At 39.6% G+C, this 27,962-nt stretch overlaps 1 protein-coding gene and 1 pseudogene across 1 annotated transcript; one reads left to right on the forward strand and one right to left on the reverse strand.

Moving 5' to 3' along the window:
* The first annotated feature begins 78 nt into the window (after nucleotides 1-78).
* Nucleotides 79-27,859, forward strand: LOC110949523 (broad substrate specificity ATP-binding cassette transporter ABCG2-like). The gene is made up of 19 exons (XM_022191634.2): nucleotides 79-221; nucleotides 3,755-3,843; nucleotides 3,931-4,055; nucleotides 11,554-11,613; nucleotides 12,156-12,270; nucleotides 12,395-12,547; nucleotides 12,873-13,030; nucleotides 13,964-14,066; nucleotides 14,197-14,245; nucleotides 14,326-14,424; nucleotides 20,091-20,207; nucleotides 21,247-21,392; nucleotides 21,479-21,561; nucleotides 22,767-22,856; nucleotides 24,282-24,406; nucleotides 25,683-25,837; nucleotides 26,236-26,325; nucleotides 26,489-26,550; nucleotides 27,420-27,859. Exons 2-19 carry the CDS (start codon nucleotides 3,787-3,789, stop codon nucleotides 27,565-27,567), a joined length of 1,935 nt encoding a protein of 644 aa, XP_022047326.2. The 5' UTR covers nucleotides 79-221; nucleotides 3,755-3,786; the 3' UTR covers nucleotides 27,568-27,859.
* On the reverse strand, nucleotides 14,431-17,881 carry LOC110949524 (tripartite motif-containing protein 16-like; annotated as a pseudogene).
* Nucleotides 27,860-27,962: the final 103 nt, after the last annotated feature.

A 27,962-nucleotide genomic window follows, 5' to 3' on the forward strand; every position in this document is an offset into this window, starting at 1 on the left:
GGAGGACTGAAAGTCGGCACAGCCTTTCCTGTCACTTCTCTTATCTCGCCTTCAGTCATAAAACTGGGCTTACCACGCACAATGAACACTAAGCAAACTGCTCCCCTCACTGTCAAAGTCATTGATCTCTACAGAGTGACTCCCTGCATTTTCCTGCTCAGCGTCCTGTGGTTTGGATGTCCGTGAGCTGCTGCTTTTACTGGATTATCTGACATCATCAGGTGGGAGAAGATCTATTTATTTTTTAGTGTTTCAGGTGTTTTTTCAGTATTGATCTTGCTCTGGTTGAGATTAATCTACATTAGGGTTACGTAGAGTCACTTTAGAGCTTTAATTTTTACTGAACAGGATTTCTTGTGTAGCAGAAAAGGGGAAATGAGCGTTAGCTGCTTCTGAGTCGTACTGACTTGGCTTCAGTTTCATGATCATCAGCATTGCAGGCTGTTAAGTCCTGCTGATTGTGCCAATACAGCATTTTAATGTGATTTTCAGCTAACTGAGCCTCTGTTTGCACATCAGCTAATTTTCAAGCAAGCAGTCAAAGCTTAAAACTCTTGCTGGCAGATGTACAAGTGTTAGTTACTTGATCACATGTTGTGTCTTGATTATGTTTTGACAGTTTTACCCATGTGAGTGAGCTCTCCTGAAATCTAATCAAGTAGTTTTTGTGCTTGAACCAAATCAAATTAAACCAAACGGTTACAGAAATCACTTTTGCAATGTTTATTTGAAGGCACATAAACAGTTGGATGATGATAGATAGCGCAGTTTTTACATTGATGGCCAAAATAATGTGATTAATCAATAAGAAGGATGCACTTAGTCTGTGTAAGCAATTGGCTTGGTTGCTATGCAGCAGGGTAATCTAATTAGCTGAGCAAGCTAACTCAGGTGGCTAAAGAATTATGTGAGAAAATGGACATCTCATTCAGGAGGTCACAAAAGAACCTAGACTAAATTCAAAAGAACTGTAGGACTCAATCGCCTCAGATAAGGTCAGTCTACATGGTTCCACAATGAAAATGGCACCCATGGGAGAGTTGCAAGGTACAAACCACTACTCATCAAGACAACCATAATGGTTCATCCAGCATTAGCAAACAAAAATAGCTGGATGATCCTCAACACTTTTAGGATAACATCCTGTAGACCAGGGGTCGGCAATTAGATGTGGCTTTGGGCCAAAATTTGTGTAAACAATCGAACAGCGAGCCAACCTGCAGGGGGGGTGCTCCGATGCCGCGAGGTGGGGTGATACCTGGAGCAGCGGAGCTTCTACAGCTGATCGCCGCTGCTTGGGACACACGTCTCAATTCTGATCACAGATGTATTAAAAATGACTCCCGAGACACACACGTTTTGCACACACTGTTGCTCTGTGAAATCTGGCTGGTACAACCGTGTCCGACCAGTAGTGCGGCAGCAGCCGACCACGCGAGGGTGACGGACTGGCTTGGCTCCGTGCCAGTGGAAACGCAAACTGTTTTTTTGAACTAGCAGTAGCTCCTGGAGCCAGCGGGTGGAAATATGATATATGGGTGCGATCGATTCTTCATTTTTAATAATCTCAAACATTGAAAAAATAAATCAAATTTTCAAAATCATCTGGCGGGCCAGATATTATTCCTGACGGGCCAGTTTTGGCAGTGCTGTAGACTGATTAGTCAAAGGTGGAACTTTTTGGAAGACATGGGACCCGTTAAGCTAATACTATAATACTACATTCCACAAGAAGAACATTATGCCAGCAGTGAATGCATAGTGGTGGCAGTGTGATGTTTTTGGGGGCGGCTTTACCTGAAAATGTCATAATTGATGAAGCCAAGAATTCTGCTCTGTGTCAAAAAATCCTCCTGGAGAATATCCACAATCAGTCCATGACCAAAAGCTAAACACAAATGGTTTATGCAGCATGACAATGGCCCAAAGCACACAAGCAAGTCCAGGTCTGAGTGGCTCAAAAAGAACACGGTTGAAGTTTTAGAGTGGTCCAGTCAAAGTCTTGAATGCAATTGAGATGCTGTGGCAAGACTTTCAAAGGACAGCTCAAAAATCAGCTAATGTAGCCGAATTATAAGTATTCTGCAGAGAAGAGTCTGTCAGAATTCCTTCATGGCGATGTAAAAGACTGATCACAAGCTATAACAAACATTGGACTGCACTTATTAGGTTCAAGAGGGTAATTACTTTTCTACAGGGGCAATATAGGTTTTCAATAATTCTTTAAAAATCACCATTTTGCGTTTTGTGGGTTATCTCTGTATAATATTCAATAAATATAAGTTTTAGTTTGATGACCTGGAACATTTCAGTCTGAGAAACATGTAAAAATAAAAGATTTCTGTAGGGTGGCAAATGTTTTTGCACGGCGCTGTATGTTCTCTGGTTCTTGTCACATTGGGTTTAAAAAACCAAGAGGGAAACAGTCATAATCCAAATCTCAAAACAGTAGTCACAAACTAATAGGAGACTTCAGAGGCGATATCCAACTTTTATACCCAGTCAATGGCTAGATTAGATGAGAATTAGATTATAAAGTATTTATTGTCCAAATGCGGGCAATTTGATTTGCAACAGTGGTCAATACAATCCTCAGATGTTTTAGAGTAATATGAATTTGTTACACAATTTATTGGACTCCAAACCCCCCAAAAATGATTTCATCTGATTCTGGTTTGGCAAAATATTAAGACTGACTCTTCTAGCTGACACATCTGCTATTACTTGCCATATTTGGTTTTATTCAGGCTTCTTATTTGTAGTTGCAGCTAGATGACATTTCAGGTAATTACAGTTCATTCCTTCACCCTGCTAGTGACTTTGAAAGGCATGTTATCTTTATTAAAAAAAATCACCAAAGTTACACAATTTATCTCCACATTGTAAACTTTGATGGTCCTTGATCTAATGAATGCAACTTTCAGCTCCATCAAGAAACACGAAGAAATCCAAAGCTTACACTTTCATCAAGGTCAATTTGTTTTGCGCTTGCAGTTTAAACATTAACTCTAAGTTAATCATGTGTAGTCATGAAATTTCACTTAAAAAGCAATAAAAAGTTCCAGAGAACCATGAGTGACTCAGTTTTGACCAACAATCATCTCCTGAAATTTAAGTGAGGATTCAGCTGAACAATAAATGCAATATTAACTTTATTAATCCCTGAAGGGAAATTACATAACTGCAGGCAGTGTTCACAGAGAGTAGATAGTATACAAGTTTGGAAATAAAAAATCTACGCATTTTTCCATTCTGGGTGACCTCTGTGGTCATCTGGAACAATGCTGTACATGTTCATCGTAGGTTTTCCATTTTTTTAAAGTAACCAAAGCAATTTTTAAATCATGAATGACATAATAGTTTTGTAATATAACGCAGGAGACATTCTTGAGTTCTATTGTTAACCATGGTTGTGCTGTTTCCATAGAGGTGTGAGACTTTATATTGCTTTGAAAAATTTGCCTACAGTGACGAAAAATAAAACAAAGGCAAAAGAAAAAAAAACACCTACTTGGATTTTTGAGAGATCAGCAACTTTACAACCACAAATGGGCATTGTTTTTCAGATCCAAAGGCACAACAGAGTATTTTGTCCTTTTTAGAAAATGTATTGCTTTTTACACCGTGTATGTGGTAAACAAAATATTTGGCGCTTTCAATATTGGAGTTGCTGGGCCTCAAAGAGGAATCTGAGTTAGCTTGAAATGATAAGATTTTCCTCGTTCATGTTGGTAACTATAAAATGTTCATTCAGGGTTCTGCATTCAGGAGGAAAGAGGGTGAGCAATGTCGAACAGCAAGGTGACGATCGAGACCGAGATGAATGGAGTCTCCAAACGCCAGGTACCTTTCTCACAAGATACTAGCATTACAGATGCCCGAAATATGTCTGTGTGATCCTGGCTTTGAGGTGAATTAACTGTTTCTCAGCGTGCAGACTCGAGTCGACGTGGCGCCACTGTCAGCTTCCACAATATTCACTACAAGGTGAAGCAGGGAGGAGGCTGCTTTTGCATGAAGAAGGGGACGAGCAAAGACATCCTCATCGACCTCAAGTGAGTACGAGGCTGTGTCTAAAACTATGGCTCAGTGCTCCACTAAACATTGATAACCAGTGGCAAACTGCAGTTTAATGTTGAAAGGCAGACAAGTTTAAAATGTCCGAAGGAATCCGTACCACACCCTAAAGTAAGCATAACCTTAAGCCATGCTCCATTATGAGGGATGTGATTGGCCATTACGAGGCAGGGCGGGACCTGCTTGGCGGTTGTTTATGCAACCAAACTTGCTTCTAGAATTACATATAAATGAAACTAGCAAACATGTTTTTACTTCTATATGGTTATTGTTTTATGGCCCAGGTTTAATGACCACTCGGTGCAGCCATAAAGCTTTTTAAACCCTTCTTTCTCAGCTTCACTGTTTCTGTAGTTGGCCAGAGGTGCACATGTGCATCTCAAAGTTCACCAAAGTTAGTCTCAGTGCAACAAATTTGCTCAGTGTTTTTTTAAATTTTGCATACTGACGATACGATTGACATAAACTGCATTTTACGCAGAATCTCATTTTTAATAGTCCAGAAGCCTCCGCTCCCTTAACAAAAAGACACTACGGCGTTATTCAAGCCTCGAGCAATGAGTTTGGTAAACCGACGCTGCACGATCTACCACGTGTGTGCAGTTATTGTGCGATTGTGTGTCTACGTGCCGACAGCGGCCCACCTGGCAGGCAAACGTGACGCGATCAAGGCCCCCTTGGATCAAACACCCCCACATGTTTGGAGGCAAAGGAAGGAAGTTTGCTTTGTCGAGAAACTCGGACTCCTACTGCGCATACAGAAGACAATGACTGTGGGCTTAAACTAACAAACAGGCACAGCAGCAGGATGCTCAACTGCCTCAATAGGTTTTGGTTTAGTGAGAAAGTTCAGAGTGTTTAATTCACAGAAAAACTGTTGGATTCTAGGAACCTGAAGATGAAGAAGCGTCTGCACATGGACATGTTGGCACTGGTCCACCGCTTTGGCCCAAACTCAAATCTGTCAACAATGAATTAGGACAAAATCTGCTCTAGACAGTTGTGGATCCCAGAGGATGAATCTTTGCAACTTTGGTGACTTTTTGATTTTACACTAGCACAGTTTTAAGGTTGACATGTGAGGAGTTGAGTGAAATGTCTCAAGAAATGCTCAATGGATTGCAATGAAATTACCAAAGATATTCATGTCCTTTTTCAGATTATTCATAAAGTGCTATCATGAGGTAAAAATTCCTTGGCCACATACCAAATGCAAAGCTATTTAGTGCCACCGATTAATGCCAGTGTAAAATGATCAAAAAGTAGTTGTGCTACATTGATTGAAATTAATTCTATACTTTTATTTTGGTAAACCATTGAACTGAAAGCATTTTCTTTTGCAGGATGACACACTTATAATTCCATAAATCATAAATGTCACTGATAATTTGTTTTACAAAAATGGAAAAAACCTCAAATCAACATGTTCAACATTGTTGCTTGTTTCTCATACATAGTATCATTTTGGCATTTCAGAGGGTAAATATGGAAATGCAGATGATTTAAAGATGTTTTTTTCTGGTGAATCTGACAAATCAACAAGCTGTAAAGTCAGTTATTGTAAAAAAAAACCCACTCTTCTCCGTTGCTGTCAGAGCTCATGTCTTCTCCCGTGCATCTCAAACACCAGCACGTGACAGCAAGCAAAGTCTTTTATTGTACTCTCTTATGAAACGCGTCAAAGTCCGTTATTATGTATATATGTTATGAAAACTGCAGTCGGCCAAAGTGCAGCATGTGTTTCGGTTTACAGGAACTGGTATCTCTGGTATTTTATTGTACAGCATGTGTAATCATTGACAAACTTGAAGGTAGGGACAGTTTATCTGTTCACGTGAGAATGAAGCCTGCATCATGTCCTGACAGCTTTTTATAATGTGCTTTAACTATCTTTTATTGTGCATAAAGCTTCTCTGCATCCAGTTGTTACTCAAACATTTGGATAAAACTGCATTCAGACAAAAGTTTATAGTCAGTGAAGGTCACAAACAGGTTGTTTTATTGTGGGACGATCATGACTAAACTGTATGAGACAGAGATTCCATATTTTACTGCTTACATTGTTCCTTTGTGCCAATATGATGCCAGTAAGGAGGCTTTATCCTGCCTTTCTAGTGAACTTAAATCAAAAATTCCAATTTCATGGAGTCATAGTCATAGTTTGACCTTGTTGGTGAACAGAGCTCTGGGAATGGGAAGACTGCCACCTTTTTTTTTTTTTTTTTTTGGTCCTGCTAGAAACAGTATACAGACTTAGCAATATGATGCAGTGTGACTTTAAAGCTTGTCTACACGTGATGAAGTTGCAATAAAATGTAGAAAAAGGAGGCTGGATGTTAAACATTTGATTTGAGGAGTTAACTATGAGATGGTGGGGCTGACTGAGCCTCTAAAAAATGTATAGATTTCCACGTTTTACTTTAAAATGAGCACGATGTTTGACATGGTGGTCGTTTTTCAAAGCTGATTCATTGTCTCCAAATATTAAATGTGCAATCTGACATTTTTTACACCAGCATACCGAGAGACAATTAGAACTGGGAAAAGAAAGGAAGAAGAAAGGGTCCGATGACAGAAAGATGGGGAAGAAATAAAGGCATGCCGAGGAAAAGAAGGAAGAGGGGAAAAGATGGAGAAATATAAGACAAAAAAGAAAAACTGGAGCGGTAATGGGAGAGAAAAGACATGAAAGAATGGAAAAAATAAAAATGGAAAGAAATAGATGTGAAAGAAAAGATGAAAAGAAAGAAGTGGAGAAAAAAGGACAACATGGGAAGAAAAATGTAAATAGATGACAAGAACTGAGAAGAGCAGATGCAGAAGGACACAAGGAAAAGCTTCTGTCATGGAGGAGTTGAAACAAAGCTGTAGCGTCATGTTTTCATCGCTAAAAATAACCCAGAGGAAAAGAAAATTCAAAAAGAGATCTCAAAAATGTTTCATTTACTTCTCCTAGACAACTTTGAGATCTGTGTGACACCAAACTGAGACTAAGGCTTATTTCTCCTGTGTCTCATTTTTTTCTCCTGAGCAATAAGATGCACTAAATCTCAGTTTAGTCTCCTTTAAAGTTTCAGAAGAGATCTCAGCAAGCTCTCATATAATTCTCAGAGTTTCTCAACTTTTGTGTCTCTTTGTGATCTCAGGCTGAGAAATCAGAGAGCTCTCTCTAAGAACTCAATCTGTTCTCATCCCAGCTTCAGTTCATGCATCTCATACTAAGCTCAGAGAGAACAAATGAAGAGATCTCCACAAGCGCTCACTGAATTCTCAGACTCAGGTCAATGTTTTGGTTGTTTTTAATCATCTATCATGTTGACTTTATTGTAATCCACATGATATTTTTTTAAATTAATTAATAAAGATTCAGATTACTTTATTCATCCCAAAAGGGAAATTCATTTGTCTGTCAGCTCATCTGCTATTTGCTATAGAATTATAAAGCCTGATCGCTGTGGGTACAAAGATCTTCTATATCTTTCCGTCCTGCAGTCCAGAGAGAGGCCCATCACGATATTATGAGTGGATGATCCGTGTTGTTTAGAATGATAAATCCAGTCAAGTGGGAGGAGAGGGTGACATGATTGAAGTCACCATATATTATTATAAGTGCCTCAAGATGTTTAGGCTGTATCCTGGCAACTTCTTATTTGTTGCAGCATTTATAAGGTGTGTGTGTGTGTGATGATTAATATATGCATAGGGTGGTATAGCTCAGTGGGTAGAGTGGCTGTCTCACACCCAGAAGACCGGGGTTCGATTCCGAGTCTGTCATGCTCATGTGGAGCTGTGAGTGAGTCTCACATATTGCTCTGTAGGAGCTCCACTATTGTTCATTTTCTTTTCCAGAGGAGAAATAAAGGAGCCATTAAACACACTGTATTGAGATTAGCAAGGTATCTCCCACAAGTCTCAAGTATGACTCCCTCTAATTATCCTGTCTCACCTATTTCTCCTAGTGAATTTTAGGAGAAACATATGAGAAACCTTTAGACAAAACAGAAACTAAAATGAGGCTGACATGAGAATCTCAAATTTGTCTCCTGAGTTGTAGAAGAGCAAGCTTTGAGCAGTAAAATTTTCCTCTGGGAAACTGCAGCGTCATGTTTTCATCACTAAAAATAAACTGCAGTGTCATGTTTTCATTGCTGAAAATAAACCGCAGCGTCATGTTTTCTGCTGAATCAATGACCTGACTGACTGAGGAAGTCATCTTCCCGAGTCAAACCACAAGATGATTCAAACTTGCTAAACAGAGATCTGCTGACTAATGACCTGACACACGTTTTATAGCGGGAAGTTATCCCCTTCAGTTTTATCAGAATCTACGAAAGCTTCTCCAAAGTTTCACAGAAAGACTGAATGTTTGGTTGCTCACTGTGAAACCTCCATTTCTCTCTACTGTTGAACATCAGAGGTAAAGAACAACCATTTAACTATTTATCACAAAACATTTATCAGAACCAGAAACTGTAAACAGCAAGAATCGCCGGATTTCCAACTTTCCGACAGTCCTCGAACTCATCAAGAACAGGAAATGAGCAAACCTACGCTTCAAATTTGTGATATTTCATAAAAATCACTTTATTCCACATGCCTCATTTTAAAAATTGCACAACTGAGAAACCATGACTCACTCTGCTGTGTCACAGTCACAACATTCAGGGAGGAGATGTGAATGAATTTAAACAAAACACACGGGATTAATAAAATAAACGCAGTATGGCTCAAAAATATGCAGAGGAGCAAGTTGTTGGGAGATACATTCAGCATGGTGAAAGAGCTGATACAGATGATGTGCAGAGTAGAGGGAAAGAGTTGGTAGAGGCTGTAAAAACGTAAATATTTTTAAAAAAAATCCCAGTATTAGCAACACCTGTGGGCGCTAATACTCGTACAAATGTTGTACATGTTGATTAAACCTTTTTCCATTTTTTGTAAAATATAGTCTACCATACAAAAGTTTAGAGTCACCTCGAAATGTCCTTATTTTGAAAGAAAAACCTTTTTTTTTCAATGAAGATGAGTGAAAATGAAAGCAAAGACAGAATCAAACAGAAGGACAAACACTGCAGCTTCATGACAGCAGCGTGCCACATTTGCTGAGTAAATGACCTGACAGACTTTGAACTTCCTCTGTTTTTTTCCCGCAAAAACGTTAATACATGACTCAAACTGTTGCAAAACAACCGCACAAACTGTCGTTGAACGTACAACTGGCTGAAACTGAGGAAAAAGCAGTTTCTCTTCCACAAAAAGAAGTTGACAGGTCAGAGGTAGTTTACCACATTTACCTCTGACAAACCCAGAACTGAAACTGCTGCATCACTTTAGTAAGAAAACAATAAAAGCAGAAAAAGTAAGCACCTCTCAAAGCTCACACATGTACACACGATTTCTTGTTTGTTTAATCTCCCCAAAAGCACAAAAATTCTATTAATAATGAGAATAACAGTGCAGTTAGAATAAAAATGCCTCCAGTAACCATCGCAGTCAGAAAATAGGAAAATATTTGCATCTTATAAGGTGAAATAATGCAAAATATTATAGATTTTTTCCTTCCTTTTGCTATTGCTCCGGTTTCATGTTGACTCACTGTGGGCTCATTTTTCACTGCAATATAAAGTCCTGCACCTTTATGGAAACAGAACAACCATGAAGAAGCAGAGAGAACTCAGAAATGTCTTCTGTGTATTAGGACACAGTTAAAATCGCATTAATCATGGAGAAAAAAAACTGTGAAATTGATTCCTTCTGTCTTAATTATAGAAAAATGTAAATCAACATGTGACAACAGGTATTAAACTAATAGCATTTTTACAAACTCTACAAAGCTTTTTCACGCTACTCTGTTCAAAATACAAAACTTGTCCAAAATAGCTCAAAATGTTTTCAAAATGACTCAAAACTTCTTAAAAATGACTCCAAAACGATTAAGAAATATCCAAAGTGACTCAAAACGTCTTTATAATGATTTAGAATATGTTCACAATAACTTAAATCTATCCAGAATGACTTAAAATGTCTCTTTTGAACTGAAAATTCCACCTAAAGTGCCTCAAGAAACCAGCGGTAAAAAAAATTCAGTTAAAAACATGATCCATATCAGTAGCAGGAGCTTGACGTGCTTTTGTTGTAAAGTGTTTCTAAGGTGTTTAGGACAGTACAATATAATGACCTCGATTGTGTCTGAATTTAAATTTAGAAAGTAAGAGGTCATCCAGGCCTTTATGTCCTTATGTGACCTCTCTAATCATTAAACCAAATTATTGCAACATGTTACCCAGTAACAATGACAGCGCCTTTTATTTCCCCATAAATTGCGGTAGTTTGATAAGTTATTATATATAGACAGAATTTTGAAGCAAAACCCAAACAGGAGTCAATTGTTGTTTTCTATAAAGTGTTTGTATTTTAGCTGCTGTTGACCTATCCTCTGTGGAAAACCAGTGAGCTCAAAACTCAACTCAAAAGCAGCAGCAACTTTTCTGTAATTCTTGGTTTTATCCTCAGCAACATCCTTCCAGTTCTTTCCTTTTTTTTAAGCGGAAGCCGTACAAACATAAGTTAAATAAACATTCACTACTCAGGGAAAATGGTCAAAACTGTAAACTTTTCAGTTTTACTTTTGAAAACTAATAAACGAAAGTTAAATATCCAAAACTTGTAATAGCAGTTGGAGTTAAAAGAAGAAATAAGCTCACATAACTAGTTAGTTTACTGGGCACTTATGTTACCAATGCTGGGAAACAAGTTTGGCTCAACATTTGTAGACATTTTACTGTTTATATTTTTAATTAGTTTTTGTTGCATCTGCTCTGTGGAAAAACAAAACACAGTTAATTCAAGAAGTCCCTGAGTTTTTGTCTAATGATTGTTGGTCACAACTGAGTCAGTAGTGGCTTTCCAGCTGCACAGAGTGGCGCAGAAATTTTTTGTTTAACATTTACATAATAATTTTTAAGTGAAATCACAATTGTAAGTTTACATTTGGTTAAGATTCCCAGCAGAACATACTTCAAGAAATCCCACAATTATTTCTAGCTGTCCAGTTTCTGACTCTGATAAATTATGTCATTTTAGCCATTTTTTAAAAAGATAACATGTCTTTCAAACCCAACAGCAGGTTTTATGGTTCAGAGGGTTAAAGACTGCTGCTTAGTTGGAAAAAAGATGGCAGAAATTTTATCCCAGGGGCACTATGTTGGTAATTTTCTTCTGCTGAATGAACTGAATTCCCTCAACTAGCTTGGATAAACAACTTACACTTTAGATGCGCCACAGAAAGCACAACAACATATTATAAAAAATAATGTTTGGAATAAAGTCTGTTAGAAAAGCAGAACACTTTTTTCCCACTTGTGTTATTCCATAGTTTGATACACTGTAAAAGGAAAGACTTTGTCCGAACTGAAATAAAAACTTCATTCATGTGAACATCCTTCACATCTTTAAAGCGTTTTTGCTCTGTTTCAGTGGGATCATGAAGCCGGGTCTGAACGCCATCATGGGAGCGACAGGAAGCGGCAAATCATCGTGAGTGTTGTCGTAAACAAAGAGCTCTCCAAGCATTTGTCAGGTTCAAGTTTACCACAAATTTAAACTTAAATTTCCAGAAGATTGCAGCACAAAACTCTGAATTAGTGTTGTTTTTCATCTGTTGTGTTCTGTGAGATCAACAGCTGGTGGCGCTAATTCTCTAGTCGATGCTGTTGAACCAGCACAAGAGAAGATAATTTGAGGAAATCTTTTCTACATTTCAGCTCCAGCACCTGTCCAGAGATCAAAAAACACAAGCTGAAAATTAGAAAACACAATTCTCATTCACTTTGCATGAAAAAACAAATTAATCTCAATTCTATTCTTCATTGACAGTTTTCTTACAGTGCGATATTAATAGTCTTAGTTAAGAAAACACTTCTTCTAGCACTAACACCTAAATTCAGTTAAACTTTTCTACAGCCTCCAAATCACTAAATCTGCCCCCCCGCCCAGAGTAAATTTACCCTCGGGTCTTCATTAAAGCAATAGTTCATTACCCACCTCTAGTCTGAGCCAGCTTTGTTTTTTTCTTTCAGTTTCTTGGATATTTTGGCAGCCAGGAAGGACCCTGCAGGTCTTTCAGGGGAGGTTCTGATCGACGGAGCTCCTCAGCCTCCAAACTTCAAGTGTTTGTCTGGCTACGTGGTGCAGGTGGGTAAAAGAGGCAGGAAGGCAGACTTACGATGCAGAGTTTCCTGGAAAGAGCTCCTGTTGTAGCGTTACATCAGTCACATCAGCAGAAAATGAAGTAAAAATGCTTGTTTTCTGTCTGCAGGACGACGTGGTGATGGGAACCCTGACCGTGAGAGAAAACCTGACCTTCTCTGCAGCGCTGCGTCTCCCGCCAACCATCAGTCAAAGGGAGAAGAAGCAGAGGGTGGACAGACTGATCCAGGAGCTGGGACTGGGCCGAGTGGCCGACTCCAGGGTGAGGAGGGAGAAAGAAAGAAAGAACGGCGACAAACCCGAGTGTGAACATGAGTGGTAAAAAGATATTTAAAGAAAAAGCAACAAACATGAAATCATAAAAGCAAAGAACAAAAAAATAACGATCAGACTGAAAGTGAGACAAAAAATACAGAAAGATGAGCAACTACAATAGACAGAGCAGTAAAAAAGGCTCAAAGAGTGAGTTAAAAGAAGTGAAAAAAGACAACGAGGATGTAACAAAGGAAGAAAAAAAGAAAGACACATGGAGTAAAGCAAAAATAAAGACCAAATAGAAGCATAGCAGTATGTGTGTTTTTGTGCAGGTGGGTACTCAGCTGATTCGTGGGATTTCCGGCGGTGAGAGAAAGAGGACAAACATTGGCATGGAGCTGATCATCGACCCGTCCGTCCTCTTCCTGGACGAACCCACCACCGGCCTCGACGCCAGCACGGCCAACTCTGTGCTGCTGCTGCTCAAGAGGTGAGCACAAACAATGCACACTGTTGAATCTGAAGATGAACAAATCCAGATGGCCAGTGGGACGGTAAATCACAATGGAAGCTACTAGCTGTGCACAGAACAACAGGCAGAACAGGCAGCTGTAGGCGTTTAAATCTAGAGAAGGGCAAGAAAACAGCACAATAAAACAACACACAAGTCCTCTTCAACTTTCAGTCAGTCATTGCTCTACTAACTGTAAAACATTTAAGCCACAAGCAAAACTTCCCAAATGTTCTGCTGCTGGCTGTAAGAGTGAACACAACAATCTCCATGCACTCCCAGCATCTTGGGAACAGATCACAGAGTGGAGGACCGTTATGTTTGATGGAAATGTCATCACAACGATCAAAAATCCTTTGTATTAGCACTTTGTGTGGTTAATGAGGCTAACATTAGCTTTGATGCTACATCTAAAGGTCAGAGGTCTGAGGAAACCATAGGACTGAGGGAACATTCAGAGAAGGTGGAAACTTTAACTCAAATCAGTGAACATGGCCTGGGTGGATTAATGTGTTTTCATGTTGTACATCAGTACAGCTTAAACACATCTGTTAGCTTCTCTCCTGCACTCTGCACTTTTTTTTTTTTTTTTACCGTTTCTGTTGTCAGACAACAGAGCCAATAGGAAACAGTGACTGAAATGGAGCTGAAATGTTACCCACCTTTCATTTCAGGGGACAACAGCATCTCTGCTGCATTTAAAGCTCCATACATTGAAACTTTCAGAAAGGACTAAATCCAGGAGTTAAACGGTCATCGTGAAATCAACCATTTTTGTGGTGCTTTGAACTGAGAGACACCTTCTGGGAACATGTTCAACTTGTGAATTTTTTTTACGACATGTCACAATATTGGACCTTCAGCGTTTTGGTTTTAAGTTAAATCCATGTTGGTTTGGTTACATATCTGCAGAATGGGGAACCACGGTCGCACCATCATCCTCTCCATCCACCAGCCTCGATACAGCATCTACCGCCTGTTCGACAGCCTCACCCTGCTAGTCAACGGCAAACAGGTCCCTCACCCTTGCTGCCTTTTAAAATACTATTTCTAACTTAATTTTTGTTCAGAATGTCATCACAGTAACTTCTGGCAATACAAGGTGTTAATACTACTTCTGTTTTCTCTGTAAATAAAATGATCAGGTTTACCACGGCCCTGCACAGAGTGCACTGGAGTATTTCTCAGACATCGGTAAGAACGTGAGCTCAGCTTTAACCCCATATGATGCAACACGATGGAATTTCTAACTCTGCTGGGAAACTATTTCCCAGGATACACCTGTGAGCCCCACAACAACCCTGCTGACTTCTTCCTGGACGTCATCAATGGAGACTCGACGGCCGTCGCTCTCAGCAATGCGGACAAAGACGGTGAGTTTGTTGTTGGACCAGAAGTAAAAGTGGAAATACCACTCTATAGTAACCACTGTCTATGGAACGTAGCGAGTTTAATTTCATTGTCACTGGAGGGTTACTAGTGATGCACTAACTCTCAAATGCATATATTATTTCTTTTATGAGTCAAGTATTGTGATTAGATTGAGGGAGATTTTGCAAACACTGTCAGAAAAATTCCATTTGTACTTCCTGGATGAAGTCAGACCAGATTATATATTTTGTATTTTACTGTCTTATATTGCTGTAACTTCTCATAAGGTGACACCAACCAAACCCCTCGTAATTAGAATCACATAATGATAATAATTAGTCACATTTTCTTGGTTAGTGTAATCTGGTTATTGTGGTTGAATGTGGATGGACAGAGTTTGTTTATGTAGGAGTTTCTCAGCTCTAAACTGATTCTGAAAAGACTAAAGACTTTTAGAGCCTCCATCAGCTCTAATCAGCTGCGTCAAGTCGCTACTCCTCTTTTAAAGGTTTCCAAAGAGTTTGGGAGATCTAAAAAAAAAAAAAAACTACTTGTGGGTTTATAGCTGCAGAGTTGAGGCAGATGAAGAACTGTATGAAATTCATAATCAGTTCTGACTTCTCTTGGGACATTAACTGGACATATTTTGTCCATTTTCCTATTTTACTTTTAAATAGTTACTCAAGTTCTTCTTGCTGCCATCAAACTCCAGCCAATAGAAAACACATAGAATAAACAGTAGAACAGCACCACCATCAGGTCAAACTGGGAAATGCAACATCTAGCTCTATATTTTTCATCCTGAATGATGCTGTTTGAAAACAGTGTTACTTGCATCTGCACACTTCACATTAAAATAATTCTTTACATCCTTTTTTAATATTTGGCACCAGAATGCAGTTATAGACAAGTAGTTTTGTGACAAACAACAGCTTTATTGATCACGTGAAGCTTTAGTTTGTTCCCACATTAAATCAATTAAAGCTTGTTCAGTGATTTCAAACCCAGATTAATTTCATCCACACAGTCAGTGTGTTCGACTCACAATATCGGTTACATACAATAAAGTACTGACCAATCGATAATCACCACAATCGGTACAGTATGCATGACCTCATCTGTACAGCAGTTTAAGCAACATTTGTTATGCCAAACCATTCAGCGTAAATAGTTTTATGTATATGTGATACAAGAAGGCATGCCAATTTCTTTGCAAAGGCCCAAAAAGTGGAAGAGAATCACCAATATACAAACACTCTGGAGCACAGAGAAGTTTACATTTTCATGTGGACAAGGGGAATAAAAGCCGTGATGACAGACACTGGAGGGACAAACTGCAGCATCAACAAAACAACAGACGAGAAGGTTTTAAGTACCGTTCATAGAGTGCGACTGACAGAAGATCAGCTGGAAACTGAAACACATTTTAACCAGCTGTTCCTTGAAGAACTCTATTTGAGTTTAATGAACTTAACAGTGTCGTCCATGTCCCAAAGGTAAAGTCCAGCATGTATCGGCTGAGTGAATGTGGTCTGGACTCTGTGGAGGAGTGTCATGGTTCCAGAGACGCTGTAGAAAGACAGAATACCTGCACTGTGATCCAGATAAACTCCTATTCTGGAGGAAGGAGGGCCTGAGACGGGAGTTCTGATTTTGTTGTACCAAAACGTATGGCCGTTTTTGTGACAGCGCAGAGCCCAAGATTTGTCATTTAATCCAAATCAACTATCATCTGAGCATCCTTCCCTGCTGGTGTTCTTGTATGCGACTGCTACATCAGCTGCTCTCCCGCTCCACTCCACCTCCCAGTAACAACACCCAGTCAGACTCTCTTTACCCAGAACCTGCCAGCATCCAGTGAATCTGTCCGGATGATCAGAATAAGACTGAGGTTTTTTCATTCCTGTTACTTTTGTGTTTCCTTCCGATAATAACAGCCATCTGTGTGGGGTGTTTGGATCCAGTGTGATTTTTCGTGAATATTTTAAGAATCCAGCTCTGGTCTTTGGTTCTGGCTGAGAATTTGACAGGAAAACATCTGTGTCAGTGGTTGTCAGGGAGATGTTTGTCCATGTGACCCTCAGAATGTCCTGTAGTTTATCTCTACTCTCTGTCACAGCTGCTGTCACCTTCTCAAAGTATCTCCGAGGATGGATGTTGGTGCTGGATGAGTGTGTGGACTCACTGAGTGCCGACACTGATGGGTAGTTGTGTAGAAACTGGTTGTGGTCTTGTGTATCTGAGAGCTGCTTCAGCTCAGCATCTTTCGTCTTCAGATCACTGATCTCCTGCTCCAGCTTCTCCTGAAGCTCTCTGACTCGACTCGCTTCGGTCTCCTGCTGGGATCTGATCTGCTGCTTCACATCACGGCTTCTTTTCTGGATGAGACGGATCATCTCGGCGAACATCTTCTCACTGTCCTCCACTATTCTATCAGCAGAGCCATTGATGTTCTTCAGTTCCTGTTGGAGCAGCTTCACATCTTTCTCTCCGTCCTGGATTCTCTGCTGGATGTTTTGTCGACTCACTTCAAGCTCCTTCTGCTTCTCCGTCCTTTCTGCTGCAGCTGAGACTGTTTCATGGCCTTTATGTTCATCCATTGTGCAGAGGTAACAGAGAGACTGCTGATCGGTGCGACAGAAAATCTTCATCACCTCATCATGACGAGAGCAGATGTTCTCCTGGAGGTTCTTGGAGGGCTCCACGAGCTTGTGTTTCTTCAACGGAGGCGAGTCATAATGAGGTTGGAGGTGCTGCTCACAATAAGACGTCACACAACCTAAACAGGACTTGATGGACTTCCTCTTCCTCCCACCAGTGCAGACGTCACAGGCCACATCTTCAGGTCCAGCATAGCAGTGACTAGCAGCAGCAGCTTGGAGTTCAGTCTTCTTCAGCTCCTCCACCATCCCTGCCAGCATGATGTTTTTACTCAGGACAGGCCTCGGTGTGAAAGTCTTCCTGCATTCAGGGCAGCTGTAGGTTCTCCTGCCCTCCTGTCCATCCCAGTGTGTTTTAATGCAGTTCATGCAGTAGCTGTGTCCACAGGAAGTAGTCACCGGATCCCTGAGTAGATCCAGACAGATCGGACAAGAGAGTTTTTGTGAGTTTGACTGATTTCCTCTCTGCGCCATTTCATCTGCAGTTTTTCTTTACTTCCTTCATAGAAAATTAAAGCATCACACAGGAGGCCAAACCCAAGTTGTTTTCCTTCCTCCTTTGCACACTGATTTGCAGCAGTTGGATTTGTCAGTTTTTATACTTTGCAGCATTGTGATGACATCAATCCCTCAGCTGGCAGATCTGTGAAAGGGGAGGAGGCAGGAATCTACCATCAGACCTGGACTCTGTTGAAGAGAAGGGAGCATCTTCAGTGTTGATCTCATTCAAGCTAACATTGTAGCCTTCAGTGCAGACTTAAATCTGTGGTTTTCACTTTATATGGTGGCTTCTGTATGCATGTATGAGCCATCGTTCTTCCAGTTTGAACTTGAGCAAAGCTTGTGGCTGTAAAACAGCTGTGTCATTGTTTTTGTCAGTGAGATCTTCATCAGTTTAAGTTTGCCGTACCCTGTTCTGGCATGCTGTGTTCAAGTAAACACAACCGTTTCCAGTCAGACAACATTCCCACTTTGAATGTTAGAGATGTGCAGCCTCATTCACAGTGGATGTTTTCAGTATATATCCAGAATAGGCCTCACATGTGTCACCTTCTGTGTTCATTTGCTGACAGTCAGTGAAAGTTCTGCTTTTCCTGACACCAAAGTCTAACCTGGCAATAGCCAGATTACTAATTGTGTAGTACTTGATAGTACTCCACAATATCAATCTGGGACCGCTCCATGTAAATCCGTTCGGAGGAAAGAGGCACGGATTGGACAATGCAACAGTATGTCCCGCCTCTGACAGGTTTGTTTTTAGCCAGTCGCGGCAAACTTTAATATGTCGTCATCGGGTTGTGCGCAGGTGCTATGGTGTGGTCAAAGTAAAACTGACTTAATAGCAGCATCTACACAATCGCAGTGTTTCCCCTCCTATATGACCGACGAGGCGGGCCGCCTCGCTGGTATAGGCCACCGCCTCACTACAATTTTGCCGAAATTGCCGCCTCACTGGTCCGCGCCCAAAAAACAAACAAACGGAAAGCACCAAGCCACCGGAGCTGTCATTTTTAACTGTGCAGGTCCGCCGGCTGCTCTCCCCCGGTCTCCTCCGCTAGCTGGTCAGCTAACACCTGCCGCCGCTCGTCTGCCCGGGACAAAACACGCACGCACACACGCCCCCAAAAGTTGACCCTTGCCTACACCCCACCGCCTCACAGCCATTTCAACCCAGGGGAAACACTGCGATCGTTGTCCTCCGTTGCCATGTTTGTTTTGATCTACTGGCGCTTGGTGTTGTCGTCACACCCGGATATCCCGCACATTATCCCGCCCCACACACGAATACTGCTGCGTGATTGGCCCGAACCAACTTGGTTCTGTACGAAAAGTGAAGGCGGGAGTGGAGCAAGATGGTTTCTTGAGAGATTTGTGAACTCACAAATATCGCGAGAAATCAACTTGCTGGCAAGGTTAACCAAAGTCATGAAATAGTCAGAAGTAAAAATCCTACATTTAAGTCTACATTTCAGTCAAAGTAAATTAATATACTGAAGTATCCAACCATGCCCACAAAACCTGGTGAGCTAATCATGGAACAACAAGACACGATAGCTACAACTAAACAGAGGGGCAATGTTCGGGGCCTTCAAAACATGTTACCTGTCAGGTTTGGTGAAGAAATGTCATGAGGTCAAAAGTATGTTAGTCAAAAACAGAGCTTATGTCATTGTCTTGAGCATCACCTCCTAAATCGGTCACCACCAGACACCGGCGTTCTTTATGCCTAAAGGTTGCAGAGATATTCAAGACATTGTGTCATATTGGTTGGGTTGTATCTCAGCATGTGGTGGTGCTATCACTACCACTTTCAGCTATTTTAACCATTGTGCTATGGAGAAGCTGTCCAAAAAATGTTAGTTTTGTAACTTGCATTGTTTTTTGAGGGTTTTTTTTGGTAGTTTTTTCATTATGAGTGTTTTTTTTTCTTGGTGTCAAAATTTCATACAGGCAGTCATTCAAACAAAAATTGTCAAAAACTCTCACAACTCTGCTAGTTGTACCATAGCCACCAAAAAAAGTGTGATTGCACTAAGAATAAAGTTTTTCAGCTGCCATTTTAGTATTTTTAGTTTTGCTTTGTGTTGCTAATCATGAGAATGCACAACTAGTTTTCATACTCCAAACATGAAGGAAGATATTGCAGGTTGAAGAACTAAGAATTCTGAGAGCTGCATGATAAGATTGAGACTTTAGTTTAATAAGCAACAGTTTCTTATGGAAACAATCACACCAGGGGGCGCTGCAGGTCAGACTCTGAGGAAATTCTACAGAGTAAAGTGAAGTTAGCTTTGGACTGTGAAAAAAATTGGACAATGTTCAGTTCTGAGCTGCTGTAACTGACATGATGTGTAGTCCTGATCCAAAGCGGGTGAAAAACACAACAAATAAACATGCAACAAATGAGGCAAAACCCTCCATTTTCTGGTCCCCAACCCAGCAGTAATTTCTGTATTGTAGCTAAATTTAGATCTGGTTTTGTTTTGAATGCTTTTTTGTTTGTCCAGATCCAGATCCAGAACTAGATCCAGACTCCATATCGTTGTCCAGACGAGGAATCGAGGACAAACTGGTGGAGGAGTATCGAAACTGCTCCTACTACAAACAGACCAAAGCAGAGCTGGGTAAGTACAAGAATGTTTTCATGTGCACTGAGGTGTCTGAGACTGCTTTAGACATGAAGATGGATAAAATGAATACCACTATCAAATACACCTCAAAGAATGTTAGTAGGTTCCTTAAACAAAAGCACCTCATGCTACTTTAATTTGATGCATCTGCATTTTAAATTTACCTTTCAAGGAGCTGAGTAAAATGCCTCCCAACGAGAGGTTTTTATACAGTTGTGGCTTGAGGAAATAATGAGGGTTCAGAGCCATAATGGGAACATCAGCTAAAGATGTTCAACTACAAGGTGAGATTTTCAATCTCCCGAAATATCAGGAATGAAAAGCAATAAGTGCTGGACAAAAGTCAGAATCTAAACCCAGACTATAAAGAGACACACAATGTCCTCAAAAAGATGCAAAGTGACCACAGAGAATCAAAACCCAGACAGAGATGGAAAAAAATAGCATGTTTAGGTGCAAAGCGACTGCAAACAAAACCAAAACAACCACAAACGATCATAAAGATATGCAAAAAAAGGCCATAATTAGATGCAAAATTACTCCAAAGAGACACTAAACGACTGCAAAATCATGTAAAACAACCACAGGGAGAGGCCAAATAACCAGAAAGAGGTGATAAATGAACACACAATCACACAAAATAACCACAGAGAGACAGAAAACGACCTCAGAAACACAAAACAACCTCAAAGAAATGCAAAAATAGCCACAAAGAGATGTAAAATGGCTACAGGGAGAAATTAAATGAACACAAAGAGGCACAAAAGAATCACAAAGAGATGCAAAAACAACCAGAAGAAAATGGAAATGGCCACAAAAGACACAGAGCATCCACAAAGAGGTCAAAACAACCAGCAAAAGAAGCATATTGACCAGTGAGAGACACTAAATGAACACAAAGACATGCAGAACAAACCACCAAGAGACACCATATGACTGCAAAGAGTTGTAACTTCACAGGTAACGCAACAAAACTCTTGGCATTTTCGACAAATTGTGCAAATTTAAAGTGTTGCCACCTTCTGCGTCTCAGAAAGGATCATTGAGGGAAAGCCAACCACCAAATCTCATCGCACCAGAACCATCACCTACAACACCAGCTTCCTGACGCAGTTCAGATGGGTTCTCAAGAGAACGTTTCGCAACCTCATGCTCAACCCTCAGACCTCCGTGGCTCAGGTTGGGGCATCGAACAAACTCGTCTCTGGTTTTTTATCACTGACTGACTCCACAGCTGCTCACTGCTGTGTTTTCTCTCCGTTCAGATAGCGGTGACGCTCTTCCTCGCTCTGGTCATAGGCGCCATTTTCTTCGACGCCAAGATGGATAAAAGTGGAGTGCAGAACAGGTGATTTGTTCTTCTCTGGGTCAGCAGTAGCAGCTAACTGTGGCATGCTAGGAGATCTAACAGGAGGAGAAATAATCGTAATACTGCCGGGTCATTCCAGTTCAATTCACTAAAATTTTGCTGGCAGTTAGGTGTTTGCTGATGGTAAGACTTTTCATAAAATTGTTTGAAGCCCTACGAGTTGGAAAACCATGATTTTACTGACAATATTGTACTACTCTTCCATTTGAGACCACTTTTGGAGTGGTTTCACCATCATACCAGCTCAGTAATCATCCTAATATTGGCCATAAATGCAAAAACAAAAAAAATGGAACAAAATCAGCCTCTTAGGGTGAAAAATAAAGGTTTTCTGGCTGGTGGAATATTGAAATTTTCAACTTTTTTGACCAAATTTGCACCATCATGTCCCCGGTTTGTATTGTTCTGTCAAAGCACTGTTGAAGATCATTTATAAATATCAATGAACCTGCAAAATTTTACGATTTTAGCTACATTATTGCTCACATTACGGCACTTTAAACAACGCTCTGCGAAGAAAATGACGCAGAAATCCACACAACCCCACCTTCTTTAACCCTTTGAACATTTTTTGGTGGAAAAAAGAAGTGAATTTTGTTGGATTTTGGTTGATTTTTTTTGTGAATGTTCTTAAAGATAATAGAAGTTTTACTGATATATATCTAATCACTTTAGACATTTTTAGGATTTTTTTTGGAAGATTTTTGCTCATTTTTTTGAAAAATATTTACAAGAATCTTCTTGCTAAATTTAGGGGATTTTTTTTTTTAAATGTCTTAAGGGAAACTTTTAAGGAATTATTAGAATTTTCTTCCTGAAGGTTTTGCAAATTTTCAGAAATTTAGGGAATTTTTTTGCTGAATTTTTGGATGTTTTTCAGACAAGGAAACAATATTTTTGGTGCCCGTAAATGAAGACAACAGGAGAGTTAAGAATATTTACCTCAAGAACTACTGGTAATTTTGACCAAAGATTTGACACATGGTCAACTCAATCAATAATCAACCACTTTAAAAAAAAAAAAAAACAATCTGTCAAACTGAAGCTGGACAAGTGTGAAACGTTCAGTGAATCGAAGCAGAGCGACCCTTCCAATAACGGTTCCAGCTGCAGAAATCCTGTCATGTTTTTAGGGTAAATTGTTTTATTCTGGTGTTATATCAGATCTTTCACTATGTTTTCAGGTTCGGTGCTCTCTTCTTCGTGACGGTGAATCAGTGTTTCAGCTCCCTGTCGTCTGCCGAACTCTTCATCTCAGAGAGGAAACTCTTCACGTGGGTTTGACACACAAACCAAACTTCAGAGAACTAATTTAATAATAAGTGTCAACCAACGTTTTTTTTTTTCAGTGCAGTGCCAATATCTATTGATACTTATCAAGAATGCCAATAGCTAGTTTAAAACCAGTATATTTTCAGTACGAATGAAAATGTTGGTGTCAAAATTAAGAAGGACTGCTACACAGAACCTTGTTGAGATGCCTCCAAGCATGTTTTACATGTTTAATATAAAGAGAATTTCAGCGTTGATTGTCTCAGGACATTGCTCTGGCCACACTGGAAAAAGAAGAAAAACTTAACACGACCATGCTCAGTTTTTCTTGCATTTTTTAAGACAAAATAGGAGACTTCTGCCAGAGACAAATGGTGGAAATGGTGAAACAAAAGCATACGATTGGTTGACGCTTCACTGGAATTACCCTTATTTTGAAATCCTGTGATAAGAAAAAGTCCCGACTCACAATTACTTGGGGGCAAATATCAAAGTTTTCACATCAGTTACACAGATAAAGTGAAGATGTTTCCCAAATTATACTGTAACTCTTTCAACGTAAAAATAAAGTCGCAACATCGTAGTTCATTGCTGCCCCCTACAGGACAGCAGTGAAATACATCGTAGTACACATCCTCATGTTGTGTCACAATGAAATTAAAACCATTTGATTATTTAAAACCTAAAGCTAAACAATCAAATGCAAAAAAAGGTGAATTAATACACTGCAACTATGCACTTTGCTTTTTTTTTTAAAAAAAAAAGACAAAATTGCACTTTTTATGATCGCAAATTACAATTTTGTTGGAAAAATTCCTCAAATCTAAGCTTCAAATTGTGCTATTGCATCAAAATCACTTTATTTACATGTCTCATTTAAAAGATTTGGCAGAAATTAAACACTTGCACAAACCAGATTCAGCAGAAAACAAAAACTCTGTTCTCCTTGGAGCAACCAAAAAGCTCTTCAGTTGTGATCAACAACCAAAAATTCTGAGATTTTTCGGCTAAACTGCAGCAGCATTTACACAGAGTAAAGAGAAGACAAGCATGGAAGCTAGTTTTAAACACTGCGGTATTAAAATACTGTAAAATATTAAATGCAGGGCCACAGTTTGTTTTTTTATTGTTGTTTTTTTGCAGTAAAACTTAAATTTTGTGAAATGAATAATCAAAGACATGTAACTTCCATGTTACTCTTTTTATGCCAGGACCATCAAACATAGACAAACTGCTTCTAGTTTAGAGGGTTACAGCTGACTTTAAATTTACAAATTTAAAAAAGTAAGATTTCCTATTAAGAGTAGAACAGCTGAGTTAATTCCAACATTACCAGGTAGTGGCAGAAATAACAATAAATATGATCCAAGTAGAAGTAAATTCACTCACAGTCGACACTGTGGCTGTTTTTCTTCACCTCTCTGCAGTCATGAGTACATCAGCGGCTACTACAGGGTGTCCGTCTATTTTCTGTCCAAGATCCTGTCCGACATCATTACACTGAGGACCATCCCCGGCGTCGTCTTCAGCTGCGTGGCGTATTTCATGATCGGTGAGTGGAGAAGCTCATTACGCTCAGTTTACCACGAGAAAAATAGCACACAGGGCCTCCAGGGAAACCTTGGATGTTTTGAGTCATCGTGTATATTTTTGTAGTCGTAACTTCAGTTCAAAATTAGTCAGGTTAATCTTTATAATTAATGATACAGTTGGGTCTCAGCCTTAATGTTTTGGTTGTTGCTAGAGGTACGGACCCGTACCCGTAGCCTGTGGACTACGGATACGGCACTTGCCATTTGCCAATCAGATACGCGAGATCTGGTCACGTGACTCCCGGTAGACGCTAGCGGTACGGACCCGTAGCATCGGTACTACAGGTACGGACCCTAAACCTGACCCTAACACTAACCCTAACCTTAACCTTTGCTTACCTTTCAACAGTTTGCAGTGGTTAGCAGCTTCTTGACTTGCGAGACTCGCGTATGGGTCCGTATCTGTCTGGGAAATGCAAAGTGCTGTATCCGTATGGGTCCGTATCTGTAGACACTACCTAGTGTTTTAGCCCACGTGTCGTCCTGCGGATCAAATTGACCAGTTTTAAAGTTTGAAAATGTAAAAAAAAAAAAAAAAGTTTTCACAGTGAAAACTTCCACATTTTCAACGTTTTTTGGGAAATTTTTGAACATTTTTTGGTGGAAAAAAAAAAGAAATGTTAAAAACAGTGTTTCTTTATGAACATTCAGAAAAAAAATCTACCAAAATCCAGCAAAATTCGTTGGGAAACTTTTAAGAAATTATCGAAATTTTCTTCCTGAAGGTTTGCAAATTTTCAGAAATTTGGGGAATTCTTTTTGGCTGAATCTTTGGATTTTTTCAGACAAGCAAACAATATTTTTTGCTGCCTGTAAATGAGGACAACAGGAGGGTTCATTAGTCAAGTTGATCTCCACACTTAATAATACTGTACGGTCTTAGCCTGAATATTAAAAGTAGTGTCGTTAATCTCCAGAATTAATAATATTTTTGATTCTGTTATTTAAGTTCGTCAGGTTAATCTCTATAATAATAAAGCAGCATCTAAGTTTTAATGTTTATATTATTCCGGTTACTGTATATAATTGTTAATACTGTAAAGTCTTAGCCTGAATATTTAAATTAGTCAAGTCAGGCTCAATAATTAATTAATTCACTGATTGAAAATAGTCTAATCTCTATAATTAATAATACTGTAGAGCTTTCGCCTTGATATTTAAATGATCAAAGTGATTCTCCATACTTCATAGTACTCTAGAGTCTGAGCCTTCATATTCCAACGTGCTGTTTTGCAGGTTTTAAGGCCACAGCCGAGGCTTTCTTCCTCTTCATGTTCTCCGTTGTTCTGGTTTCCTACACGGCCACATCCATGGCTCTGGCCATCTCCGCCGACCAGACGGTGGTCGCCATCGCCAACATCTTCATGACTATCGCCTGCGTCTTCATGATGGTGAGACACCAGCAAACATGAGCTCAGAAACGTCAGCGTTTCTGCAGCTTCTGTTGCCTTACTGGTTTTTGTTTAACAGACGATTAGCAACTGTTTTTATTCATTTGTTCATTTCATGGTAACAAACTGGGAAAACAGGCGCAAGTAAAGGTCATTTTCAGGTTAAAAAGGAGGATCATCTTGATTTCCATCATAATCTTCCACATCTCAGGGCTCCAGATTGACTTCTTCACTTCACTCTTTCTTATTTGATCACTCTTAACATCTCGTCACAGGCAAAACACATCACTTCCAGAGCATCTTCCTATAGACAGACTCTAGAATTTACCGATGTTCCCTAAACGCCCCACATTGCAGGCTGTGGTAGCAGTATGTTCTCTGTCTCTCCTTCTCTGCAGATCTTTGCAGGTTTGCTGGTGAATCTTCCCTCCATCGTCAGCTGGCTCGCTTGGTTAAAATACTTGAGTATACCAAGATATGGCTACACGGTAAGTAGTTTAATCCAGGTTCTTGCATCTGTAATCAACTAGTTGGAAAATCCTTTTGTGGTTAGAACAATAGAAGCAGTCAAGGAAGTTTTCACACATTTTTGTTTTCTCCTACACTGTATGCGATGATTTCTGGAACTTATATTTGTGTGCTTCTCTTCAGGCTCTGCAGATCAACGAGTTCACTGGACAGAACTTCTGCCAGGGGTCAGACAGCACAGCCAAGTAAGAAACACACATTAAACAAACATAGATACTAATGACGGATTCTAATAACGTAACAGTGATGGTGCCACCCTGTGGTCAATATGGTGAGTCTAATCAATAGTTAGATGATATATTTGGCACATGAACTTAGATACCTAAGTTAATGGTGGTTATTAATCTTTTATTTTCATATTATTTTTCTAAAAAGGTAGTATTGATAATACATTAAATAGTTGATTTAAACTCAAGTATTTTAGTTAATTGGTTAATCGGTTGTCTAAAATGTAAACCAGTTAGTATTTTAGTTGTTAACTTTGAGGGTGAGCTGGTCAGTTAGATAGTTGGCTTCATACTTGGGTAAAAGCTGAGCAAGTTAGTTATTAGACAGATAGTTGGTTTCATATTTCTGTGCCAACAACCAACTAAATGAAGAGAGAAACTAGCTAAACAGTTCACTAACTAATAACCTAACCATCTTAGCTTTCATTGAAGTACAAAACCAACAGTCATTCAGACCAGCTCACTCTATAAGTCACACACTAAACGCTCCCTCTAACCAACTGTCAGAGGACTGAAAGAGCCATGTTTTATCTATGAATTAAATAACCCACTACTAACTTCCTCACTTTAGTAACTATTTAACAAACTGAGCGACTGGCACAGAAAACCAAAAGTTAAGAGTCTTCATCAAGTCAGCAGAGATCTGGAATCAGTTCTTCATCTCTTGAATTAGTGTCTTGTTAATTCAGATATCATCAAATGTGTGTTAGTTGCAGTTAGACAGACAGTTAGATAGACAGTTAATTTGTGTGCTAACAGGTTAAAGTAGCATCCAGTGACCTGGTTAGTTGTCTGGTTACTCAGGAGCCTTTGTGGTTTGTTTCTAGTTGCACTGGGGAGTATTTTCTGTGGGAGCAGGGTGTGGACTATTCCCTCTGGGGCTTCTGGCAGAACCACCTGGCTCTGGGCATCATGACCATCTGCTTCCTCACCATCGCGTACCTCAAACTGCGCTTCATCAGGAAGTTCACCTAAACCTTCGTCGTGATTCTAAGACCTGCGACTGGAACTTCTGCTGCTCACTGTTGTTTTGTAATTTCCTCTCAGCCTTTCTCGGTTTTTCATTCATTAAGCAGAAATACTGTTGATTCCTTTGTAAAAAATTCATGTCCTTTTTGTCATAAAGACTTTAATTATTTATTCATTCCTCACCAACACTGGAGCACTTAACTCATATCAGGATGTTTTCACTTTGAGTTCAGAGCCACACAAATACAAGAATTTTATATTTATAAATTTTTGCTAAATAAAATACAGATTTTCTGAATCTCTGTTCTGTCCATTTTTGAGTTTCCTACTGAAAATGATTTCTTCCACTCATATCGAGATTATTTTCATAGAAGCTAAACTGCAATTCTTACTGTGGAAAT

The sequence above is a fragment of the Acanthochromis polyacanthus genome, chromosome 23 (genome assembly GCF_021347895.1).
Source record: "Acanthochromis polyacanthus isolate Apoly-LR-REF ecotype Palm Island chromosome 23, KAUST_Apoly_ChrSc, whole genome shotgun sequence".
NCBI classification, from domain to species: domain Eukaryota; kingdom Metazoa; phylum Chordata; class Actinopteri; family Pomacentridae; genus Acanthochromis; species Acanthochromis polyacanthus.